The 22,983-nt window shown below is 39.0% G+C and overlaps 1 protein-coding gene across 6 annotated transcripts in view; it reads left to right on the forward strand.

The window, feature by feature from the left end:
• CACNB2 (calcium voltage-gated channel auxiliary subunit beta 2) overlaps window positions 1–22,983 on the forward strand; it is a 382,140-nt gene that overhangs the window by 240,615 nt on the left and 118,542 nt on the right. For 5 of the 6 annotated variants that reach the window (XM_032425595.1, XM_032425597.1, XM_032425596.1 and 2 more), the window contains one exon: window positions 15,713–15,832. In XM_032425595.1, the coding sequence (XP_032281486.1) occupies window positions 15,713–15,832 (120 nt within the window). Of the gene's footprint in view, window positions 1–14,168; window positions 14,900–15,712; window positions 15,833–22,983 lie in introns of those variants that run through there. The other variant, XM_032425598.1, reaches the window with a different exon arrangement.

The raw sequence follows: 22,983 nt of genomic DNA on the forward strand, positions 1-22,983 counted from the left end.
GGGAAAGTTGTTATAAATTACTGATAGAGAGTGACCTAGGAATTTTGTTTATAAATGTCTCTTGTTAAGGTATTATGATCATGGTTTAAAAAAAATGCAGGGACACCTGGGTCGCTCAGTCGGTTAAGCATTCGACTTGGCTCAGGTCGTGGTCTCGGGGTCCTGGGATGGAGCCCCATGTTGGGCTCCCTGCTCAGCGGGGAGTCAGCTTGAGGATTCTCTCCCTCTCCCGCTCTACGTCCCCCACTCTCTCTCTTTCTCTCTCACTCTCTAAAATAAATAAATACATCTTTAAAAAATACATAAATAAAAATTTTTTAAAAATACAATTTCAAGCATTACGGAAGGTTCCACAGTGAAAAGAAGGCCCTTCCACCCCGGCCCTGGATCCCTCAGGTTTCTTCCCCAGAGGCCATCACTGTTAGGGCGCCTGGCATAGAGTTCTCAACCATCAGATGCAGATGCTTAAAAAATCACTGATGCCTGGTCCTGCCCCTCAGACTTTCTGGTTGAATTTGTCAGGGATATAACCCAAGCATAGGGATTTTTACTCCCCTCTCCAGATTACTTCATGTGCAGCCACTTAAATGTTCTAGAGTATAGCCTAAATACTAACGTATATATGCATTCTTTAAGAAAATGTATGCAGATGATAGCAGAAGAGTATCCACAGTTTTGCCTCTTGCTTTTTTCTTTTTTACTTGTAAAATATATCTTGGAAATTGTTCCATGTTAATATATAGCTGTATATACCTTATTATTTTTAATGTCTCAATACTGTGCCATCATATGGATGCACCATAATTTATTTAACCAGTCTCCTACTGATGGACATTTACGCTATTTGTTTTATTTATTTTTTATGAAGAACTTTTTTTTTTAAAGACTTTATTTATTTATTCGTCAGAGAGAGAGAGAGAGCACAAGTAGGGGTGAGGCAGGCAGAGGGAGAAGCAGGCTCCCCGCTGAACAAGGAGCCTGATGGGGGACTCAATCCCAGGACCCAGGGATCATGACCTGAGCCGAAGGCAGATGCTTAACCGACTGAGCCACCCAGGCATCCTGGACGGTTATGCTATTTAAAGTCATCTGTTAATACAAATAATGTTGTAATGAACATTCTTTTTTATTTTTACATTATTTTTATTTTTTTAATGAGTGTTCTTATATATGCATTCTTTATATATATTTGTACATACCTTTAAGATTAAAGTCCTAGAATCAGAATTTGAATTATTTACCAACAGGCTATGTCCAATGTTTTATTAAATATCCTTAATATAGTCTGGATTTCCTAACATTAATAACATATTAACATACCCAACGACACATCTCTAGCCAAAAAAAATGAAGGATCATTCAATTTTGATAAGTGCAACCAAATTTTATCCTTCAGGGACAAAGATGAGAGTACCACATTAACAAGTGCTTTGCTTTTAATCTTTGCCAATAAAAACTAGTATTTTTCTTTGATTTTTGTCTCTTTTAACATTAGAACTGAAGTTGGGCATTTTCCATATGCTGAAAAACATTTCTTTTTCTGTGAATATGTTCCTTTTTTTTGTTGTTGTTGCCCATTTTTTTATAGTAGTATTGGTCTTTTTCTTATTCATTTCCAAGATCTATTACTATATGAAAGATGTGAACTTTTGTCATTGGCACATTTTTTCCCAATGTTATTACTGGGTTTTTTTACTTATAATTTTTTAATTTTACATATAAAATGTATGGTTTTATGTTTTGAAATTTTTAAATATCCATTGGTATTTGATCCAGGTACGCAAGCTACTTGAGGGCAGCTTATCTATTTTCGTATCCTCAATGTCTGATGCATGATAGGTACTTGTTGAAAGAATGGTTGGATGTAATCATGATGATGAAGGATCATTCAAGCTGATTGCATGTATTCATCCTGGAAAAGTTAAGGAATTAATGGTATTACCATAATTTAATTCCCTTGGTAATTGGATGTATCATCTTACACTTGAAGGACTAAGTGCCAAAAGACATATCCAAATGAGTTCTCTCAAAAGGTTTCCTCTTGCTCATTAAGCTCTGGCTCCTTACATAGGCTAAGAGAATTCTCTTCAAGTTGGTCCTACTGCCTTGGAACATTCTTCCCTTACCTCTTTCTATAACTTGTTGCCTTTCAACTTGAAACCCAGCCTAAATATGCTTTTCCTTTTTAGAAGCTTCTACTTAGTCTCCCTGCTACATAGGACCTGTGCATCTCCTATACAGTAATAACCAAAACTGTCATAAAAGCATATTTAGGTTATTACCTCTGGAATGTCTGTCTCCTTCACTAGATTATAAACCCCAACCAGGTCTTCTTCCCAGATGTACACTCTCCCTAGGGATACAGAGGTGAAAAAAAAACACACCAATTTTCTGCCATCCTCATGGACAGGAAAATAGAATCGTACATTCTAATGTATGTGTATGTTGAGGAGGGAGAGATAATAATAAATTTCGTCATCCACAATATTAAATGATTGCTATTTCAACGGAGTGGAAGGCCTAGTAGGTGTATCTTTGGATTGGAGTGCTCCCATGGGGTCTGCTTTAACAGTAGAAGCGTCTGGCATACAACATGCGCATGCTCTAGTGGACTCTGGAACAGTGGTCCCCAGGCCATCCTGCAAGCGTCCACAGGCATGGGCAGCAGCAGTGACCTGGTCTTTTCTAACCTTTACCAAACTGTCTTCTTACCAAACTGCCAAGCCATTTTTGCCTGGCTTGATCGAAGTTTTACCAACACTGGCGTTCATTTTACTTTTATTTTTTATTTTATTATTTTTTTTTTTTAAAGATTTTATTTATTTATTTGAGAGAGAGAATGAGATACAGAGAGCATGAGAGGGGGGAGGGTCAGAGGGAGAAGCAGACTCCCTGCTGAGCAGGGAGCCTGATGTGGGACTCGATCCCGGGACTCCAGGATCATGACCTGAGCCGAAGGCAGTCGCTTAACCAACTGAGCCACCCAGGCGCCCCTCATTTTACTTTTAAACAGAGCATATATTTCCATGGATCTTCGTCCATGTGAATTATTATTACAAAATACCATAGATGAGTGGCTGAAAAAAAACAGGTATTTGTTTCTCACCATTTGGGAAGCTGGGAAGGCCAAGGTCAAGGCGCTGACAGATTCTGTGTCTGGTGAGAGCTTGCTTCCTGGTTCACAGACAGCCCGCTTTTTTGCTAGGACCTCACGTGGTCAAAGGAGCAAGGGGGCTCTCTGAGGTCTCTTACAACGGTATTAATCCCATTCATGAGGGCTCCACTGTGATGACCTGATCACCTCCCAAAAGCCCACCTCCTAACACCATCACTTTAGAGATTAGATTTCAACATATGAATTTGGGGTCGGTCTCTGGAGCCACATATTGCATATTTGCAATAAAAATGCTTTCTTATTTGTGAGACAGGAAATATCCTATGAATTGGTTTTTGCCAACTGGCTATGTCTGCTGTTTTATTAAGTGTTCTTAATATAGTCTGGATTTTCTAACATTAATAGCATATTAACATACCCAACGACACATCTACAATTTGCAGCATATTTCCAAACATAGATTTGTTTAAACCAGATCGTCTCTGGTTCTTAAATCACCTCCTGAAGGTAGGTTAGCTGCTTAAGGGATGCTTTCATTATTTTAGGTCAGTAGGGTACTTTGCGGTGCTTTATTACTAAATGCGCCAGACCACTGGCACTTTTCCAGCCAAATCCCTGATCGCGTAGCCTGTTTTTAATATTAAATTTAATATTAAATCTCTCTGAACCAAAGTCATATCTTTCTGGAAGGTTAGACTTTTAGAGCAGTATATTAATAATCTACTACCAAATTACTGAGTCATTTGGCCTGTTTAAGTATCTAACCCAGTAGCAAAAAATTATTTAAGCAGTCATATGAGAAAATCCCAGTGTTTCAGTGGAAACTTAACATAATCATTTTAACACATTTTCTACAGAGAAATGTAGTATGTCATACTTTAAAATGTTAACATTGCAGGTTCCAGTACTTTTCTTTTAATTCTTATTTCTTAACCTGATGTAATTCATGCATCAATATTTGCTTGCTTCCTTCCCTCCCTCTCTTATTCCTCCCTCCCTCCTTCCCTCCCTCTCTTGTTCCTCCCTCCCTTCCTTCCTTGGTAATTGGATGTATCATCCAATTTCCTTCCTTCCTTCCTTCCTTGCTTCCTTCCTTCCTTCCTTCAATGTGCATAAAGAGTCTTTCAGAAGGCCCAGAGCTTGCCCACATATAAAAAAGCTGTCAAAGTTAAATCAACAAATTACAGAAAATATGTATCTGCAAATCCTCTTTTTTGCAACACAAAAAATATGTTCAGGGTATTTTGTTAGATATTTCAATTGCATTAACAGCTTTTTAATTCTATTAAAAAATGGTAACAAAACAGAAAAAAAAAATTAAATTAGCTCCCTGAATTGAAAACAGTGAATCCAACTTTACCACTTCTGTTCATTTTGTGTCTTCCCAGTATTTTTACATACATGAATGTATGTATTTATAGAAATGATACAGGGGCACCAGGGTGGCTCGGTGGGTTAAGCATCTGCCTTTGGCTCAGGTCATGATCTCTGTTCAGCAGGGAGCCTGCTTCTCCCTCTCTCTCTCTGTAGCTCCCCCTGCTCGTGCATTCTCTCTCTCTCTCTGTGTCAAATAAATAAATAAAATCTTTAAAAAAAAATAAATGAAAGAGTTTTTTTTATTTCTTTATCTTTTTAACCAAATATAATCATCATTAACATTTGCCTATAATGCTCTGTAGGCTTTGTAACTATTATTAAGATTATATAATAATCTAAGTGTTGTATGGAACATAATTTTAGAATTTTCTCATTAGTTTAAATACATATTAGTCTGGATACACATCTAGATACAAACAGAAAGAACATTGCTTTCCCAAAGGGTTTAATGAAAGTCAAAACACTATCAACAAGATGTTAAAGCATCAGTTTTAATGTATCCTCATAACATTGTGAATTGGTACTTTGCAGAGAGAACTCATTTAATGAGGAAATGGTATTGTGTTTCATTTAGCAGGCTGAACACTTTTTCCAGATGCTTGTGACTAGTTGATTTTTTGTGAAAGTTGATTTTTTGTGAATATAACTTTGTCTAGTTATATCTACTGATTTTTGACTGTTTTCTTATCAATTAATATAACTTTTGTATATGCAAAGAACATTTAAAAAAATTTTTTTTAAGATTTATTTATTTATATGACAGAGAGAGAGAGAGGAGAACATGCACAAGCAGGGGGAGCGGGAGAGGGAGAAGTAGGCTCCCCACTGAGCAGGGAGCCCGACGCGGGGCTTGATCCGAGGACTCTGGGACCATGACCCGAGCCAAAGGCAGATGCTTAACCGACTGAGCCACTCAGGCGCCCCTATGTAAAAAATATTTTAGAGGGTAAAATCTTTAAGGACTGAAGCCATATCCCTTTTAATAGCTGTGTGGTTCCCTGGAGGACACATATGATGACTATGCTTTAATGTTTTTGGATTGATTGTTCATTGCCACCTAGGAGCATTCACCCTGGAAGGCAGGAGCCAAGATTTATTGTTTGATTGTTCTGCCACTCAAGGAAAAGCTCGCCGCTGGACATGTCATCTTTTGATGTGACCTTTATTTAGTAGTAGAGAGTCCATTAAGATGTTCCAAAGTTTTATATATCTGTCCAGTTAGTCAGTTGCATTTCTTTTAAATATGTTACGCAGAGTTTCTTGAAGAAATATCTTCCTTCTCTGCTGGCTTGATTTTTTTGAACACTCCGTCTGACTAGACATTGTATGTATAGTCACGTTTTCTGCTGTGAATTTAAACTCGATCCCCATAGGAGAGGCAGGGCTAATGCATGAGAAGTAACAGTCAGTAAACAGTCATACAAAATGTCATATTTACAGTGTTTTTTCAACCATCTGTAAGAAAAAATTTAAGAATATTCTTTCTAGTAGCAATGATTTTTTTTATACTCATTTTACAGAGGGGGAAATTAGCCTGGGGAATATTTATATGACTTGCCTATGGCTACACACTGGGTCGTTGGCCATTTTAGGATTGGAACTTTAAATTCCTGGAATGAAGAAGTACAATCAACGAGAAGAGGATCTTCAAATGGCAAAAACTGACAAGGCAAGAAGCAACAAATGTTGGAGAGTTTGTGGAGAAAGGGGAACCCTCTTACACTGTTGGTGGGAATGCAAGTTGGTACAGCCACTTTGGAAAACAGTGTGGAGGTTCCTCAAAAAATTAAAAATAGAGCTACACTATGACCCAGCAATTGCACCCCTGGGTATTTACCCCAAAGACACAGATGTAGTGAAAAGAAGGGCCATGTGCACCCCAGTGTTCATAGCAGCAATGTTCACACTAGCCAAACTGTGGAAAGAGACAAGATGCCCTTCGACAGACGAATGGATAAAGAAGATGTGGTCCATATATACAATGGAATATTACTCAGCCATCAGAAAGGATGAATACCCAACTTTTACATGAACATGGATGGGACTGGAGGAGATTACGCTAAGTGAAATAAGTCAAGCAGAGAAAGTCAATTATCATATGGTTTCACTTATTTGTGGAACATAAGGAATAGCATTGAGGACATTAGGAGAAGAAAGGGAAAAATGAAGGAAGGGAAAAATGAAGGAGACGAACCATGAGAGACTATGGACTCCAAGAAACAAACTGAGGGTTTTAGAGGGGAGGGGGTGGGGGGGATGGGTTAGCCCGGTGATGGGCATTAAGGAGGGCATGTATTGCATGGAGCACTGGGTGTTATACGCAAACAATGAATCATGGAACACTACATCAAAAACTAATGATGTACTATATGGTGACTAACATAACATAATAAGATAAGATAAAATAAAATAAAAGAGAAGAGGATCTTCATAGAAAATAAGCCTTAGTCATATTTTCGAAATATAAAATCTCTCCTACATTTCTTGGAAGAAGGTTGCAGTATAAATTTTAAGTATGATGACTTTTTTTTGAAGTGGCTTGCTTGTTATGGAACATGTTTATTTAATCAACTGATCATAGTTGACATTTACATTAAGTTCATGAAGTTGGTATTTATTGAGGGTTACGATAAAACACCAAGTATATCTTCAGGCTGAAGTCTTAATTTTATTCTCTTGCTCACTGTAGCAAGTATTTATTAGCCATTTACAATCTGGGTCAGATTGCTGTTGGTGTTTTTTTAGTAAGGAGGTGACATGAGAATATTTAGGAATATTTAGAAATGTTTAGGAAGGCTAAGGAGGATACTGTAGTGGAAGAGTTTAGAGATATAGGATGTGAGGGAGAATAGGCTCTCTCTCAGGTAACCCTTATTCATTCATTCAACACATATTTATAGAGCATGTATGCTGTACCAGGTACTATTCTAGGCACTTGGGGTAAATGAGTGAACAAAACAGGAAAGAAAATATTGCCCTCATGGATGTTTCTATTGGAGGGAGAAAGACTCTGAACAATAAACGTAAGTAAATTACATCGTATGTCCGAAGGCAAAAGCACCATTTACAAACACAAGTAGAGGAGGGTAAGTGGAATTAGAGATACTGGAGAGCCCTGGGGCTTACAGTTTTCAGTAGGATGGTCGTGGAAGGCCTCATGGAGAAGGTGAAGTCTGAACAAAGATGTGCAGGTGGTGACAGCTGGTAGTGTGGAAATCTAGGGACAGAGCATTCCTGGTGCCTATGAGTGATGAGTGAGGTTGGAGCAGAAAGAAGGAGGCTGTGTGTGGGAAGGAGGCTACCGCAGATGGGTCGAAGAGCAGATAACCAGCAAACGAGACTTAGAAGAAGCAGCCAACAGGTCAGAGAAAGACCGAGAGAGTGGTTTCTGGAAGCCATGTTGAGAAAGGGAATAAAGGATGGGGAGTGATATTGAACAACCATGCTCAGTTTTCCCAATAGGTTAAGAAAGATGCACATGGAGAATTGCCCTTTGGACTTAGCCATCTATCACTGATCACCTTGATGAGCAGTGATGGTGGAGGGCAAGGAGAGAGTAGGTTTAAGAGAAAACTAGAAGAGAATTGAAGGGAGCATAGGCAACATCTTTGGGGCATTTTTTTCTGCAGAGGAGAGCAAAGAAATGGGATGGGAGCTGGCAGAGAACATGGAGTCAAAGGAAGGTTTTCTTGGGCAGCGAGGAGTGAGAGCATGTGTGTGCTGATTAGAATGACTCAGTGGGAAGACTAAAGGTAGTGATGTCCATGCAGAGTTTCTGACAGTATCTATACTCACCATGAGTTCCTATGCCAAAAATGTCCTATGTCTGATTCATTCACTCCTTTTCCCTCATTTAATTTAAAATTTTTTCAGCAATAATTTAGGAAAAGTCAGCTTTCCCAGGCTGCAATTTTTCTGCTTCTTGCCTACTCATTTCCATTTTCATGGCTGAAAGGTAAAGTTTTAGGTAAGAAATTATATAGCCTGAAACATTTTTGTCATCTATCACCATCAGTAAATCTATATGAAAGGCCTACAAACCTCCCTCAGCACACGGACCCCCCCCCACACACACACAGTGTTGTAATTATGAAGGGAAATTATCTATCCTATGCCTAAAATCCCAAACTCAAACTAACATTAAAAATGGCCATCTAATTTTAACTTTTTTTAAATGGTTCTTTTTAATGGCATCAAATTTTGGACAGGGGTTCTTCTGCAAAATATAAACAGCCACCATGCCCTTCCTTTAAGAAATAATTTGGTGGTAACAGTGTTTTAATATATTACTCTTTTTTACGAAAATATTCTTCTTAAAGATTGGTAAGTTAGTCCTGTCTCTGATTTGTATTTTTTAATAACTTCAGCTTCAGTGCTGAACACCAGCAACTGTTCCTATTGAACATACACTCAGAAGATGCTTGAATTCCAGCCAGCTGCAGGCAAGATTAGCTGCCAAAATGGCTACCGAAGGCCAGCTTGCCAAAGTTATGTTCATTTTCAGGGAAAAGAGAGAAATTTAAATAGCTGGTTTCTTGACTTCCATTGTTTTCCTCTTCTACTCCTCTACTTTCCATTGTAGATAAATGATGAAAAGAAGACTTTACAATTTTGAGATACTCTGAAGGGAGGAAAATTTCAGGGTAGCAGCCAACTCTTTGAATCCTTCTTTGCACAAAACAGCATTACATTGTTGAATGAGAAATTATCTGTTTCATTGGACCTTCATTGTGCCTCTTGGGAAGATAAAATCTGAGGTTCTGTGAGGATGTATATGTAGGGTGTGTGTGTGTGAGAGAGAGGGAGAGCGTGCATGCATGCTAGGTTTAGCAAAGACAGAATGAAGAACTTGGAAGTCATTTTGGCATTTTATGACCATTAGAAATGGCTATATGCATGCCTGGTAGACAGAAAAAGAGATATTTTCAATCAGTAGAAACATTAGTTGCAGGTAGGGAATTGTTCTGGCTTTTATTTTTATGAACTGATGCATGCATAGAACCCGAATTCAGATTTGAATTCAGTTTAAAAGCTGCCTCCCACCTCTGTTGATTATTAGCTTTGTCACCTTGGTCAGGTCATGGAACTTCTCTGTCCCTTGGTGTTTTCATCAATGACAATGGAGTTAAAAATTTAATATTAAATTATGTTTAATATTCAATTTTAAAATAAATTAAAATTTATTTTTAATAATATAAATTATTTATAAATAATTTATATTATTAAAAATATAAATTATATTATTTATATATATTATATACAATATTATAATTATATATTATATATTATATAATATATATCATATTACATATATTATAATAATTTATATATAAATTATTTATATTATTAAATAATATTATTTTAATATTAATATTAATATTATATTATATTAATATATAATATAATATGTGTTATATATATCAGCCCAGTGTCTAGCACAGTGTTAAACCATTCATGAAAAATTAGCAATTATTTTTATGATCATTCATATAGATAGGCTAATCTTAATAAATGGATTGCTCTAATTATTAATGTAACATACCACTATCTCAAAACGGACTGACTTTAGCTCTTAGGAGATAGCGCTGGATTTAGAAGGAAGAAAATCTGAGAACTCTGTTTAAGTCTCAGAAGACATGATTTTCCTCATAATGTGGAATTTACTGACAACTTAAATGCCACAGGGATAAGGAGTTTTTCTGTGAGGTGATGCCACATAAATGAGAAGGATTCCCAAAATCCCTTTTGCAGGTGTGCTTGAGTGTGTATCTACCTGCAGAGTGAGAAAGAGGAGGGGAATAAAGGGGGAGAGACTGAAATAAATACTCTGGAAAAAGAAGCATGTTAGCTACACTGATCTCTTTTCACTTCCTCAAACTGCTGAGTATTTCTTGTCCTCATGCCTTAGCAGATGCTGTTCCCTCTTCCTGGACATCGCTTTTCTGAACACATCCTAAAGCTAACTTGTTTTTTTTTCCTTTTTCTTGTGAGATATTTCAGCTTAAATAGCATCTCAGAATGTTGTCTCATCACCTTAACTAAAATAGCTTCTGCTCACCATTATTCTGTTTCTCAGCCTGTTTTGTGTTTTCTTGTTGGGATTATTTCTTTGATTACTTTAAAAAATTAGTCTCCTTTTCAACTAGATTATCAGGCTCCCTGATGGAAACTTAGCTTTCATCTTTTCCGCTGTCATATTCCCAGCATTTAACTTAGAGTCAAAGCACGTACACTTTAACAAAGTAGTAAGTACTCAGTAAATGGATGTGGTTGGGTTTTGGTTTTGCTTTTGGTAACATTTAGTCTTTTTGTCAGTACATAGGGCAATTACACAAAGTTTCTAAATTTCCCTGTGCTCTTGAGAAAATTGCAGCTACTGTTTTAGCTTTTACATAATCATCAAAGTTACCACACAGGTATGAACTCGCATGGATTTATTACCATCACCTTGCTTAATGTTTTCACATTAAGCAGGCCAGTCACATTTGAGAATTTCATTAATTGAATGGGTATGAATAGTAATTCCATGACATTTGCAAACTAAACTATACAGTATTCATGTAAATGTGCTTCATCTCAATAGTCTGTATCATTTTTAAATTTTTTGAGTCAGGAATTGTCATCATTAGTAAACAGTTTATGGTTTTGTTGTAACCTCAACAATGCAGGGGCTAGCAATTCATTCTCTTAGAGATCCAGATCTCTTCACAGAAAAAAAATTCTTCTGACCTGTGGAAAGAGGTGACAATATGAGAAATAAAAGAATTATCTCTGCCAGCTAATGCAAGCAGACAATACAAGATAGAACTCTTTCCCATTGGTCCTTGGCCTCAGAAGACTGTCCCATTTTGCTTTTTCCTAAAAGTATGGCAATGGGATGTCTATCATCCCATGGCAGGTCAGGAGGAAACAACTGAAGTCAAACTTGCCATTGGTTTAGCATCCTCCTATACATGTGGAGGGTCATTTGAAGTCTTGAGGGTTTGGGATGGAACATAGATTTATCTAGACTCAGGGTAGCCTTGGGATACCATGAGAAATTGATTTTGCCCAAGAGCTTTGCTTTAGTCTTCATGTGAAGATTTCCTACAGAAATAGATGAGCACTTTGGGATCCAAGATGCCACTCCTAAATAGGCTGATTCTTCCCTTTTGTCTTTAAAAGAGAAAATACAAGAACAAGAACGCTCAAGAAAAATGGTGCTGGAAATATATATGATTGAAACAGTAGAGTACAGCATCAAACAAGCAAACTTTATAAATATAAAAAAAAAGTGTTAAAGGAAAAGGGTGACACTTTTTTGTGCACATATTTGGCATAAATTGGAAAAAGACAAAAACTGGAGAGTAGATAAAAAGCATGAGTTAGGGGCACCTGGGTGGCTCAGTCCGTTCAGCGTCCGACTCTTGAATTCAGCTCAGGTCATGAGCTCACAGTTGTTGAGATCGAGCCCCGCCTTGTGCTCTACGCTGGGCATGCAGCCTGCTTAAGATTCTCTCTCTTCCTCTCCCTCTGCCCCTCCCCACCACCTCCTCTCTCTCCCTCTCTCTCTCAAAAAAAAAAAAAATAGTAATAATAATAATAATTTTTAAAAAGCTTGAGTTAATCCAATTTAACTAACTTTCCCATAAGCAAAGCACACATATTTGGAGTAAGAGTTCTGAGGATAAAAGTGAATGATCCGGGATGAGTTTTGGTAGACATCACGTTGCAAGTTACATTTTGGAACTGTACCATGAGGAATGAGAATATTAAGGTGTAGAAAAGGAAGTATTTGTAGCTGAACACGTGAGGTACCCACAAGGACAAAACTACAAAAGACCAACTAATCACATTGTAGCAGCCCAAGAGATCAAGGGTACATCTTGTAATGAACCTGTTCTGGAGTTATGGAACAGCCTTCCTGCGGTCCTGGCTGAAGACTACTTGAGGCCGAATGACCCAGAACGTCCATATGGTACCAAAGGCAAAAGCCTAATTAGATATATTACTTCTAACTGCATAAATCCACACTCCCAGAAGGAAGCAGATTAATTGTAATGCACATGTGAGGAGGGTGACTTTCAAAAACGCAAGAAGTCTGGAGGCTAAAACATGCTACTCTTTAATAGTGGTTATCTTTGGGTGGGAGAATTTAAAGTCCCGGCTATTTGTGTCTCTCTCTGCAGTGGGTTCATGTAACTTCTATAATGAAAAGACTTGGCCGTTTTGCTATTGTTAATACAGATACAAAGAATGATGAAAGTAACGTGGCTCCTTCCATAAGCTGCATTACACATCAGTTGAGAGTCACATCTCACATTGTAAAAGAGACAAAAGTTAATATATTGTTGCAAATATTCAAAAGATCTTGGCCAAAGGTCACTGTAGTTTTTTTTAATGTTTATTATTTAAACCTGGAAACAGGTGTCAGCATGACTGCAATTAAAAGCTACATCTGATCATTAGCAAAGGACTTTTTAAATCTTATTTTCTTCAAAAGGGAAGGGGATAGCGCACAATTATGTGTGTGTTAGGCTCTTCCTCTCCGTATTATGGGGGTTCTTAATGACAGAAACTTTGTATCCTCACTGAGGTGTGAACTGAAACTTCCTCAGTGTGATTGGGTTTAAAATGCCAACACTTGTGACAGTGGGGCCTGAGGCCCTTTTTGGGAGAGAGTTGTGCTTCCTGGTAATTTTGTACCATGCTACTCCTGCGATGAGAAACCCTCTGGGAAGATTAGGGATCCCCTAGGATGTGTGTTGGAGAAAATTCCTATCTCCCTTGTGAATTTTATTGGAATAAAAATTGCAATGCATTTTGCATCTCCCGTGCATTTTGCATTCACTTCATAAGAATATAAATAATCTGTTTATTGATTTATGATACCACAATTAAGGTGCATTCAGTCTGTAACTTTTATTCAAAAGCCTCTATTCTACTGTATTTTCTAGCATTTACATCATGAAGATTGGTCTTAGTTCACAGACGAAAGGCAGGGGGGAGGAAGAAGGAACGAAGAGAGAAAAAGTAACAAAAATTTTCTTAAAAACACCTTTCATTTGCATGTGACTTTATAAAATAATCTCCTCCCCACCACGCAAACAAAACTGTAGTTTGGAAAGCAGTGATGGAATTTTATGTTTAACTTTAAGAAATCTAGAAGTGTGTATTTCTTCATAAAACTTTAAAAATGTAATCCTATTAGTAGAGAAAATAAGTATCTTCTCAAGCTTCAGTCACCTTATTTATAAGAAGAACTTGGACTAAATTATTCTGTAAATCTTAACTCGAGCTAATCAACCAAGCTTTGCAATTTCTTCATAGTTATTGTTCTGAAAATTCATACTGTTATTTATTCTAAGGACTTTCAAACGGTAGTTTCTCAGTTGGAGAAACAGTTCAAAGTCATTTTGAGCTCAGTTAAACTCATTGCTTAGAGCTGTGATTACTTTCATGTCCTAATTAAATGGGCAAATCTGTCTCCTGCATCTTGTTCGGGAAGTCACAAGCAATCAAGAGCAGGTTGGTGTTATGACTGATGAGCATCATTCGTTGATTTCTCCTGTCCAATAACGTGTGTGTAATATTGCTTATTTTTGAATTGTCGTATGGCAGAGGATATACTTTCTCGGTAGCAGGGTAATGGAAAGGGATCATTAAATAAAAAGATTGCATGCTTTGTCTCTGAGAGAATGTTTCATCTGCAACAGCAACATGACAGACATACCATGTGCCTGTTACTATAGAACCGAAAAGCCCTTTCCAGCTGTTTACACTTCGGATGCAAAATGGCAATTTGACATAGACTAACAGTGTGATGTAGCATCTGCGTAAAAAGGCTACATATGGAGCATGCCCAGTGCGGTGAGTGCGTCCTCCGCCCTCCCCCTCCAGATCTCTGAAGATAAGGCTTGAACTTTGCACTTGCAAATGTCACTGCATACGTTTTGCACTAGGTTTTTTTTTTTTTTAAAGGTTCTCTTACAACTAATTTCCTGTAACAATCCCAGAGCAGAGAAGAGAATATTTAGAGTGATGAGATCCGTCAAGTTTAGAACGAGTTGATGCCTGTCTTTGAATGCACTTGAAGTGTTCTTTATTTTTTAAAGCAATATAAGGCATTCGAGTGTTTGTTTTCTATCCCCCCCACCCCCGGAATGGGAAAATAAGAATCTCCTTGGATCGGAGTCCTCCGGGGTAGGGCGTGAAAGCCCCGGGGGCAGGAAGGGACGGAGAAGAGGGGCTTGCCCAGAGCATGGATAGGAAAGGAGCCGGGGCGCTCCAGGGCTCAGCGCGCACTGAGGATCTGTGCCCGGGGCTGCAGCTGCGGATGAGAAAGGCGCTGTCTGGCTAATGAAGGCCACCTGGATCAGGCTTCTGAAAAGAGCCAAGGGAGGAAGGCTGAAGAATTCGGATATCTGTGTAAGCTCAAGGGCTTTAGTCTGGGGGAGACGCTATGTTGTCGCTGCTTCTGCTGTCCTTACAGTGAGTGCTGGCAGGGGCTCCTGTGATTTAGTAATATGATCCTGATGGCAAGAGAGGGAGCGAGGGAGAGTCCTATAATTTTCTGAGCTCCTTTTCCGATGTTGTGATTTATTGCCAGAGCAGCTATCCCGGGCAGGTGTTTACTTTAGGCAGCTTTTATTAAACGTCGATTTAAAAGCTATGGAAAAATGTGTTGCTTAAGGATCGGGTGAAGCTGGCTACTGTTGTCTTACAGTTTTGTCAGTGAGGGTATCAGGTGAATGGAAAGGTACAAAAGGATGCTTAAGGTTAAAACGGGAGTCATGGTAGAGAATTCAAGTTTATAACGCGTTAGACTTTCTTTTATGTTGTTTTTTAGTAGACGTATCTCCTTTCCCGTTGTAAATACTTGCTTTAGCATGTCGTCTGTTCTTGAAGGCATCCTTGAAACCCCTCTGTGCCCTTCAGCCGGGCACTGCACCACGGAGCTGGTTTAATTGTAAAGGAACTTGCTCTGGCTTCCAGAAAGGATAGTCATTGGAGCATAAGCCTTGGGAAGGAATGGTCCCTTGGTAGGCACAACTATCCTAGGGAGTGGTCTGTCAAGGAGAGCACGATGTTTCTAGATGGCTTGCCCTGAAATGGATTATTTTCTGCTCTTTTCAGGAATTTATAGCAGAATCTAGGAAGCAAACTGCTGTGTCAATGAGACTTTTCCAATGCAAACATCATAGATGGAATCTCTTTTAAAATGCAAATTTTTCTCTCAAGGGTTCGGCAGACTCCTACACCAGCCGTCCATCCGATTCAGATGTTTCTTTGGAGGAAGATCGGGAGGCAGTGCGCAGAGAAGCAGAGCGACAGGCCCAGGCCCAGTTGGAAAAGGCAAAGGTAAAACCATTTCTCCTCTGCCAACCTCTTTCTTTGCCAGTCGTGCCGGCTCTGTGATGGGCCACCTGTGGAAGTTTCTCTTAAAGCGTATGTTTGGTCTCTTACAGTATTTCATTGTCTGATTTTAAACAGGTGCAAGAAATGGAGTGTATTTGATTTCCTTGGTAGAAAAAGGAAGTGTGATATATGAGTGGTCTTGGCTTTTATGTTGTTTTATAATCCAACCGACTCATTTCTGTGGGTGTTTAAACACACAGAGAAGGATCCCCAAATACACAAAGGGGAAAAATCTGCTTCTAATAACAATGATTTCACTTCATTTCTCCAGTCAACCATTTCTCTGCTTGGAAAAACAACTTTCTTCAAGGTAATGTGTATTTTCTTAGGCTTGAACAATCTTTCCCCCAAATTTTAATCCATAGGTGTTTTATAGTAGTATTTTCTTATATTGAAAAAATGGATTGCATTATTCTTCTCAAAAATAAAGCAATTAAAGATTTTATCAGTTAAAAATGTTCCTTCCTCAAACATGTTCTTCATTGTATAATAAAGTGTGTATATGTGGATGGGGGACTGGAAATCAGATATAAAATCTGTAAGTACAGTATTTAGCCAAGATGGTGGTTCATTTCACTGATTGTAACGATGAGAATTCTTTTTCCCATGCAGTCATTCGAATGGCAGCTATTTCTAAAAGTGTAGATTGTTGTTCAAGTTTACGGTACCTTGGTTTGTGTGATCTGGGTAACTTTTGAAATGAACCTATTTCATATGGTTGGTGGTTTTCTTTCGAAAAAAAAAAAAATTATTGCTTTGGAGAAAGAATAAGTACTGTGTTGCTCTTGCTTAAAAAAAAAAAAAAAGGCAAAAAAACCAAGGATGGCATTAGGCACTCTTGCTGGCTGCTTCGTCTCTGAGATGAGTAAAATCTCTGTGTGTTGCTATGGGAATTGTGGCTTGGAGATTCTGGCTTGAATGCATGGACGGCCCTTATGTAATATTCATGGCCCCTAGCACAGTTGCCATAGTAGTTACAGAGGCACTGCTAGGAGGCCTTGACTTTTAAAAAGCAGTCTTTCCATACATCAAAACAGTGTTCTCACCTCAGCGGGCAGGGAATTCATTTCCAGATCTGACACCGTCTTGACTGCAAGACAAGCCATAAACAGCGGGAGCGAGGAACTGATAAGGAAAGGTGTGGCCCGGTTGCCATCAACTAATCTGCTCTACCAGGCTTCACCCATTTAAAACATGAGGATGAGACACTATGGATGAAGCTGGAGGACATTATGCTCGGTGAAATAAGCCAATCGCAGAGGGATGAATTCCACTTGGAGGAAGCATCTAAAGCAGTCACACTCCTAGAAGCAGAGGGGGGGGGAATGGTGGTTGCCAGGGACTGGGAGGAGGAGGAAATGGGGAGTTGCTAATCAACAGACAGAAAGTTGCAGTTATGCAAGATGAATAAATTCGAGAGATCTGTTGTGCGACATTGTGCCTAGAGTTAACACTACTGTACTTTGCACTTCATATGTTAAAAGGGTAGATTGCTTGTGAAATGTTCTTACACGATAAAAAAAAATATAAAATTAAGTAATGGAGAAGATTAAACAACAGATGTATGACTAGTGAAGTTCATGGCCACAAGTGTGCAGTGTAGCTAATATATCTCGAGATTGAGAATCTGAATTCTTCTATATTTTTGCACCAGGGTGCAAAGAAGAGTCTGGAAAAAAAAGAAATAACAGTCTGTGTTCCAGAAATAAGAGTGTTTTATTTGCACTAATTTATTCATGTGATTTTTCACATACCAAAATTAACCAGTTTCTCAGATTCATATCACATGGTCATACAACCCACTGTCTTAGAGGTTTGGTTTTCAAAGTCTTTAGTTATCTGATTGGGGAGTTTTTGTCCATAACTGTGTGTTGTAAGTCCTCGATTAAGTGACGCAGCTGCGTAGAAATTTTAAATATCTTTTAACCAGCGTGGACCAAAATCCTGTTTCCCAAATCAAACCAGGTTCATGTTACTTGTCATACAGGCTAAAAAGTCTATCATTACAAGTAATGTAGAAGATGAAAGAAAAACGAAGAGAGTTTAAAACAAAGGCAAAACAATAGAAATGTTTCCTCTGTTTAATGAAAATGGTTAATTTACATCCATTTTTCTTCCTTAAAATTAGGTTGGTATCTTTTTTAAAAAAATATATCTATTTATTTTAGAGAGAGCACAAGCAGGAGGGGCAGAGGGAGAGGAAGAGGGAGAAAGAATCTCAGGCTGACTCAGGGCTCAGTGAGGACCTGGACACAGGGCTCGATCTCGCGACCCTGAGATCCTGACCTAGGCTGAAACCCAAGAGTCGGATGCTTGACGGACTGCGCCACCCAGGCATGCCATTAGGTCCATATCTTAAGCCTTTGATGTATTCAAATGAGTTACACTAGGATAGGTGAGAATTTGGATATATTCTGAAAGACCATGGAAGGACTCGGATTTAAGTGTACTTTATGTGAACTCATGGCTTGGTAGGTCTGGTTTATTAATTCCAGGACCCCTGAAGAAGGAATGCAAAAGAGGGATTGGAGATGGCTTTCTCATTAGCCTATTTTTTTTTTTTTTTTAAGATTTTATTCTTGGGGCACCCTGAGTGGCTTAATCGGTTAAGTGCCTGCTTTCAGCTCAGGTCATGATCCCAGGGTCCTGGAATCGAGTCCCGCGTCAGGCTCCCTGCTCAGTGGGGAGCCTGCTTCTCCCTCTCCCTGCAGCTCTGCCTACTTGTGCGCTCTCTCTGTCAACTAAATAAAATCTTAAAAAAAAGAGAGAGAGAGAGAGAGAGATCTTAAGTAATCTCCACACCCAGCATGGGGTTTGAACTCACGACCCCGAGATCAGGAGTCGTGTGCTCTTCCGACTGAGCCAGCCAGGCACCCCTCATTAGCTTATATTCTCTCTTTGCCTTCCACTGTGCCTTTGTGTCAGTACGACTTTGTGGGCCCTATTTTAAAACGAAGCTTTTAAAGTTTAAAAATCTATGAATTCATCGTTTAATTTTAGATCGTTTAAAACACTTTGCATGACCATCTTGGGAGCATCAGAAGTTTTCCGCGTTTCTGTTATAGCCATCCTAGATAGCATCCCTCCAGCAGGAAGGCTTTCTCAGTGGGTGCTCTGTCTCCCTGCCCCCCCGCAGATCACGTGCAGTAAGATCACTGGACGAATGCCTGGGAGAAACTTCAGTGGTGCTTTCAGAACCCGGCCCTCTTTAAATATGAACTACATTATCCATTAATTGTCCTCAAGAACAGGTCTGTGAAATAAGGTGATTGGCAAGGAGTGAGACTAGAGACGCTGCCTTTTGAAATTAAGTGACCTACAAAAGGTTCTATAACCAGGCACCCTGTGCTTCCAGTAAAAGCCAGTACCTTTTACTCGCACTTTGTTATGGTTTCTCTTAAACTGGTAAACTCTACACTGAACAAATTATGTATTTTCAAATCAGCTGACCTGACTTTTTTTTTTTTTACCTTGTTTTCATCCAAAATGAACGTTTTGTTCCTTTTCAGTTTTGCCATCCTTTGCAAATCTTGCCTTGTTTAAGCTCTTTGATTTTTGCGTTCAAGACAAGGAATACATGGATTTAATTTATTCCCATAGCGATCTTTTTTAAAAGCCCGCTTTACTGAGGTATAATTCACGCATTTAAAGTATACAATTCGGTGGGTTTTGGTATATTCACAGAGGTGTGCAACCATCCTTACGATCAACTTTAGAACATTTTCATTGCCCCTTAAAGAAATCCCGTGTTCTGAGATAGAACTCACTCCTCTTTCTTCCCAACCCCTTCAGGCCTAGGCAGCCACTCCAACTTTCTGTCTCTGTAGATCTCGCATATAAACGGAATCCTGCAGTGGGTGGTCTCTTGCGACTGGTTACCTTTACTTAGTGATGTTTTCAGTGTTCATCGAGCTGCAGTGCATGTCAGTACCTCAGACCTTTTTATTGCCCAATGATATTCCATTTATTTATATATGTATATATCACATTTTATTTATCCATTATCATTCAGTGGACATCTGGGTTGTTTCCACTTTGGGCTATTGTGCATAATGCTGTCACGAAGATTCGTGTGCAAGTTTTTGCATGAACCTAAGTTTCCATTTCTCGCACATGTATATCTAGGAGTGAAATTGCTGGGTCATCGGACCATCTTTTTTTTTTTTCCTTTTTTTTTTTTTTTAAATGAAGGAATACTGTTTTTCTTTTCACTCTTACTCCCCGGAACTGATCCCTTCTCTGTGTGCAGAGACTCTGAGTTAGGAAGTCCGGGTGTAGAAGGGATTGGAGCAGACATGAAGTAGGCTCAGTGCAGTATTCTTAGTAGAATGGATTACCGTGAAGTTTTAAATCCACCGTTCTCTCATCAGTGAATGTCTCCTTGATAAAGAAATTATATTAGGCACCGTTGGTGAGTACACGGGCTACGAGGCCAGAGCTACAAGGAAGAAATAGGCAGCCTGCAGAAAGCTTCTACTGTTCGTTTAGGGAGAAAAGTCTTGGCGTTAAATCATGCTGATAGGTGGAGTAGAAGTACCATACAGGAGTCAGGAGCATCGGGGTGGGAAGACTGCCCCCTACTGGCGGGAACAGAAAGTCCTTCCAGAATGGACATGGACTTTAGCTGATAAATAGAAAGTGGCCAGTGGCCTAATAAGTAATGTAAGCAAATGCCAACATAAGGAAATGGTTGGCAGCAAGAAAACATGGAACCTTCTAGAGAAAGTTCTTTTTTTTTTTTTTGAGGTCTTGCCAACTTGAAAATGTCTTAATTCTAGCCTCATATTTAATTCATAGTTTGGCTAGGTATAATATTCGGGTATGATGAATACTTTTCTTTGGAACTTTAAAGATGTTATTTTGTTGCTTTTGCCTTCCAACACTGTTGGTATGCTCACCAATGTCATTGGGGTTTTGCGGGTTTTGGTTTTTAGTTTTCAGTATGTCAAGGACTGCTCTGCCTTTGGTATTTTGAAATTTTGCCTTGGTGTGGCTCTCATTTTTTGTGCCCGGCTTCTTATATGAACATTCATTGTGAAGGGCCAGTCAGTTCAGTTCTGGAGAGTGACCGACTTTTATTTTTATCATTTTCCCCACTGTATGTTCTTTTTCTGGTTCTCTAGTTTGATTAGAACTTTCTTCGGATTTTTTCTGTGTCTTTGTTTTACTGTCCAGTCTTTCTCCACTTATGTTCAAACCCATCCATTGAAATTTTTATATTTGAAAATTTCTGATTCCTAAGAGTTTTCTTCTCCTCTCCCCTTTTATAGCTTCACTGTTCTTATTCTGTGGCTGTAATATTCTCTCTTACATCCCATGAGCTATTCATTTTAATTTTCCTGTACTGTCACTGTTCTTCAAACTTTTAAAATTTGGTATTATGTTTACATACTGGAGACTTTCTTCAAAGATGTGCTTTTTGGCTGTCTACAATGTCTTGCTCTTAATTATGTATAAGGCCCACTGGAAGCTCTAAGTCCAATGGCAAAGCTTCTTAGCTGCTGGTCTTTTATAGGTGGATGGGGGGGGGCATGTCTGTCCTCTTGTCTGGTTCATGTTCTCAGACTAGAGTCTCCAGCCTCTTGGTACTTTATGTTCTCACTCTTTCTATTCTGTTAATTTCCACCGTCACTTTCTATAGTCTACATTTTTGTCAACTCTCCTCTCATTTCCTGTTCTTTTTGTCTGTGGGTTTATAGTTTCTCAAAAAAAAAAAAAAATTTTTTAGGAAGAAGCATATGTTCAGTTGACCATGTTTTATTCCCCCGTATTTATCAGTAAACATATTGTATAGAAAAGAGAAAATGTGTTTCTCCTATTGTCCTTGTCCATAAAAGCCTTAGACATTGGGAGAATCTGACCCAATTAGAAATATTCCCTGAACCAGCCTTTTCAGAAGAAAGAAAAAAACATGAATATGTATATTCACCTTCAGCCTGAAGATGACCTTTTAATTCCAAAAATGTTAAACATGTTTTTAGAAAACGTGTCTGATTGAGTAAATTCTGTGGGAGGTAGGAGAGAAGCGTATGTATATGCCTATATTACATACTTTCTTAAACCTACCAGAGAGACTATTAGAATCCAGAGAACATGTGGCAGATATTAAACGAGAAAGCTGCTCATAGGAAAACACTATGTTTAATTGGTGAAAATCCAGCAGAGCGCAATCATCATAGAAAACACAAATACAGTAGACATTCTTAGGACGATATTTTAGGCTAAAATTATTTTCCCATCACCGATCTCAGGGCTGTCTTTTAATTTTTGCATGGAAAAATTGTCAACTCTCCTTGGCTCATAGCAATTACCTTCCAAATAGAAGAAGACTGGCTAAATAGGTCTAATCTCCAGTAGCCTGGGTTAATTTAAATACACATTAGCTTAGATTGCCTATTTTTCCTACCTGTAAGAAATCAAAAACTTGTGCATGTGACTGGGTGGGGATAGCCCTGAACACTGGTGCTGTAATCCTGCTCATCTCACGTGGTAGGTGACAATAATGGTAATAACAGTAATGATAACATCTATTGCGGGATCTTTGTTCATGATAGACACTTGGAAAGGCAGAAAAGGAAAATGCAAAGCTGTGTGTCTTCAGAGCATTTTGAAATACTTTTGAGCAGTTATGACCATGAAGTACATACAGCATTGGATTGGTGCCTGGACTGTCTTGGACGTCAGAAAAATCCTCCTTTGTTCTCTCCGTCAGCTTTTGCCACAGAATGAACTGCTCTCGTCACCTTGAAGTCCCCACCATTTTTCCTCAGGGCCCCATTCTCTTCTGTGCATCGCTGGCCAGTTGGCAGGTTGCCTGGTGACCGGGTCATTTGGGATGGCCTCCTGCAGGTGTGCATTTGGCAGCTGTCAGCTTAGGGGGCTCCTTCTCCTCTTCTAGGTGGTCTCTCATCCCTCAGCAGGCCGGTTGGCTCGTTCTCATGCTGGTTTCGGGGCTACAAGCACATGAGCGAGCACAAGCCCCAGGGGGATTATTCGAGTCCCTTCTGTGTCCTGTGTGCTGAGGCCCCATTGGTGACAGCACGCCACGTGGCTAAGCCTGGAGTCCAAGTGCGAGGGGATGATCCCAGGACCTG

The sequence above is a fragment of the Phoca vitulina genome, unplaced genomic scaffold (genome assembly GCF_004348235.1).
Source record: "Phoca vitulina isolate PV1807 unplaced genomic scaffold, GSC_HSeal_1.0 scaffold33, whole genome shotgun sequence".
In the NCBI taxonomy this organism is placed as follows: Eukaryota; Metazoa; Chordata; class Mammalia; order Carnivora; family Phocidae; genus Phoca; species Phoca vitulina.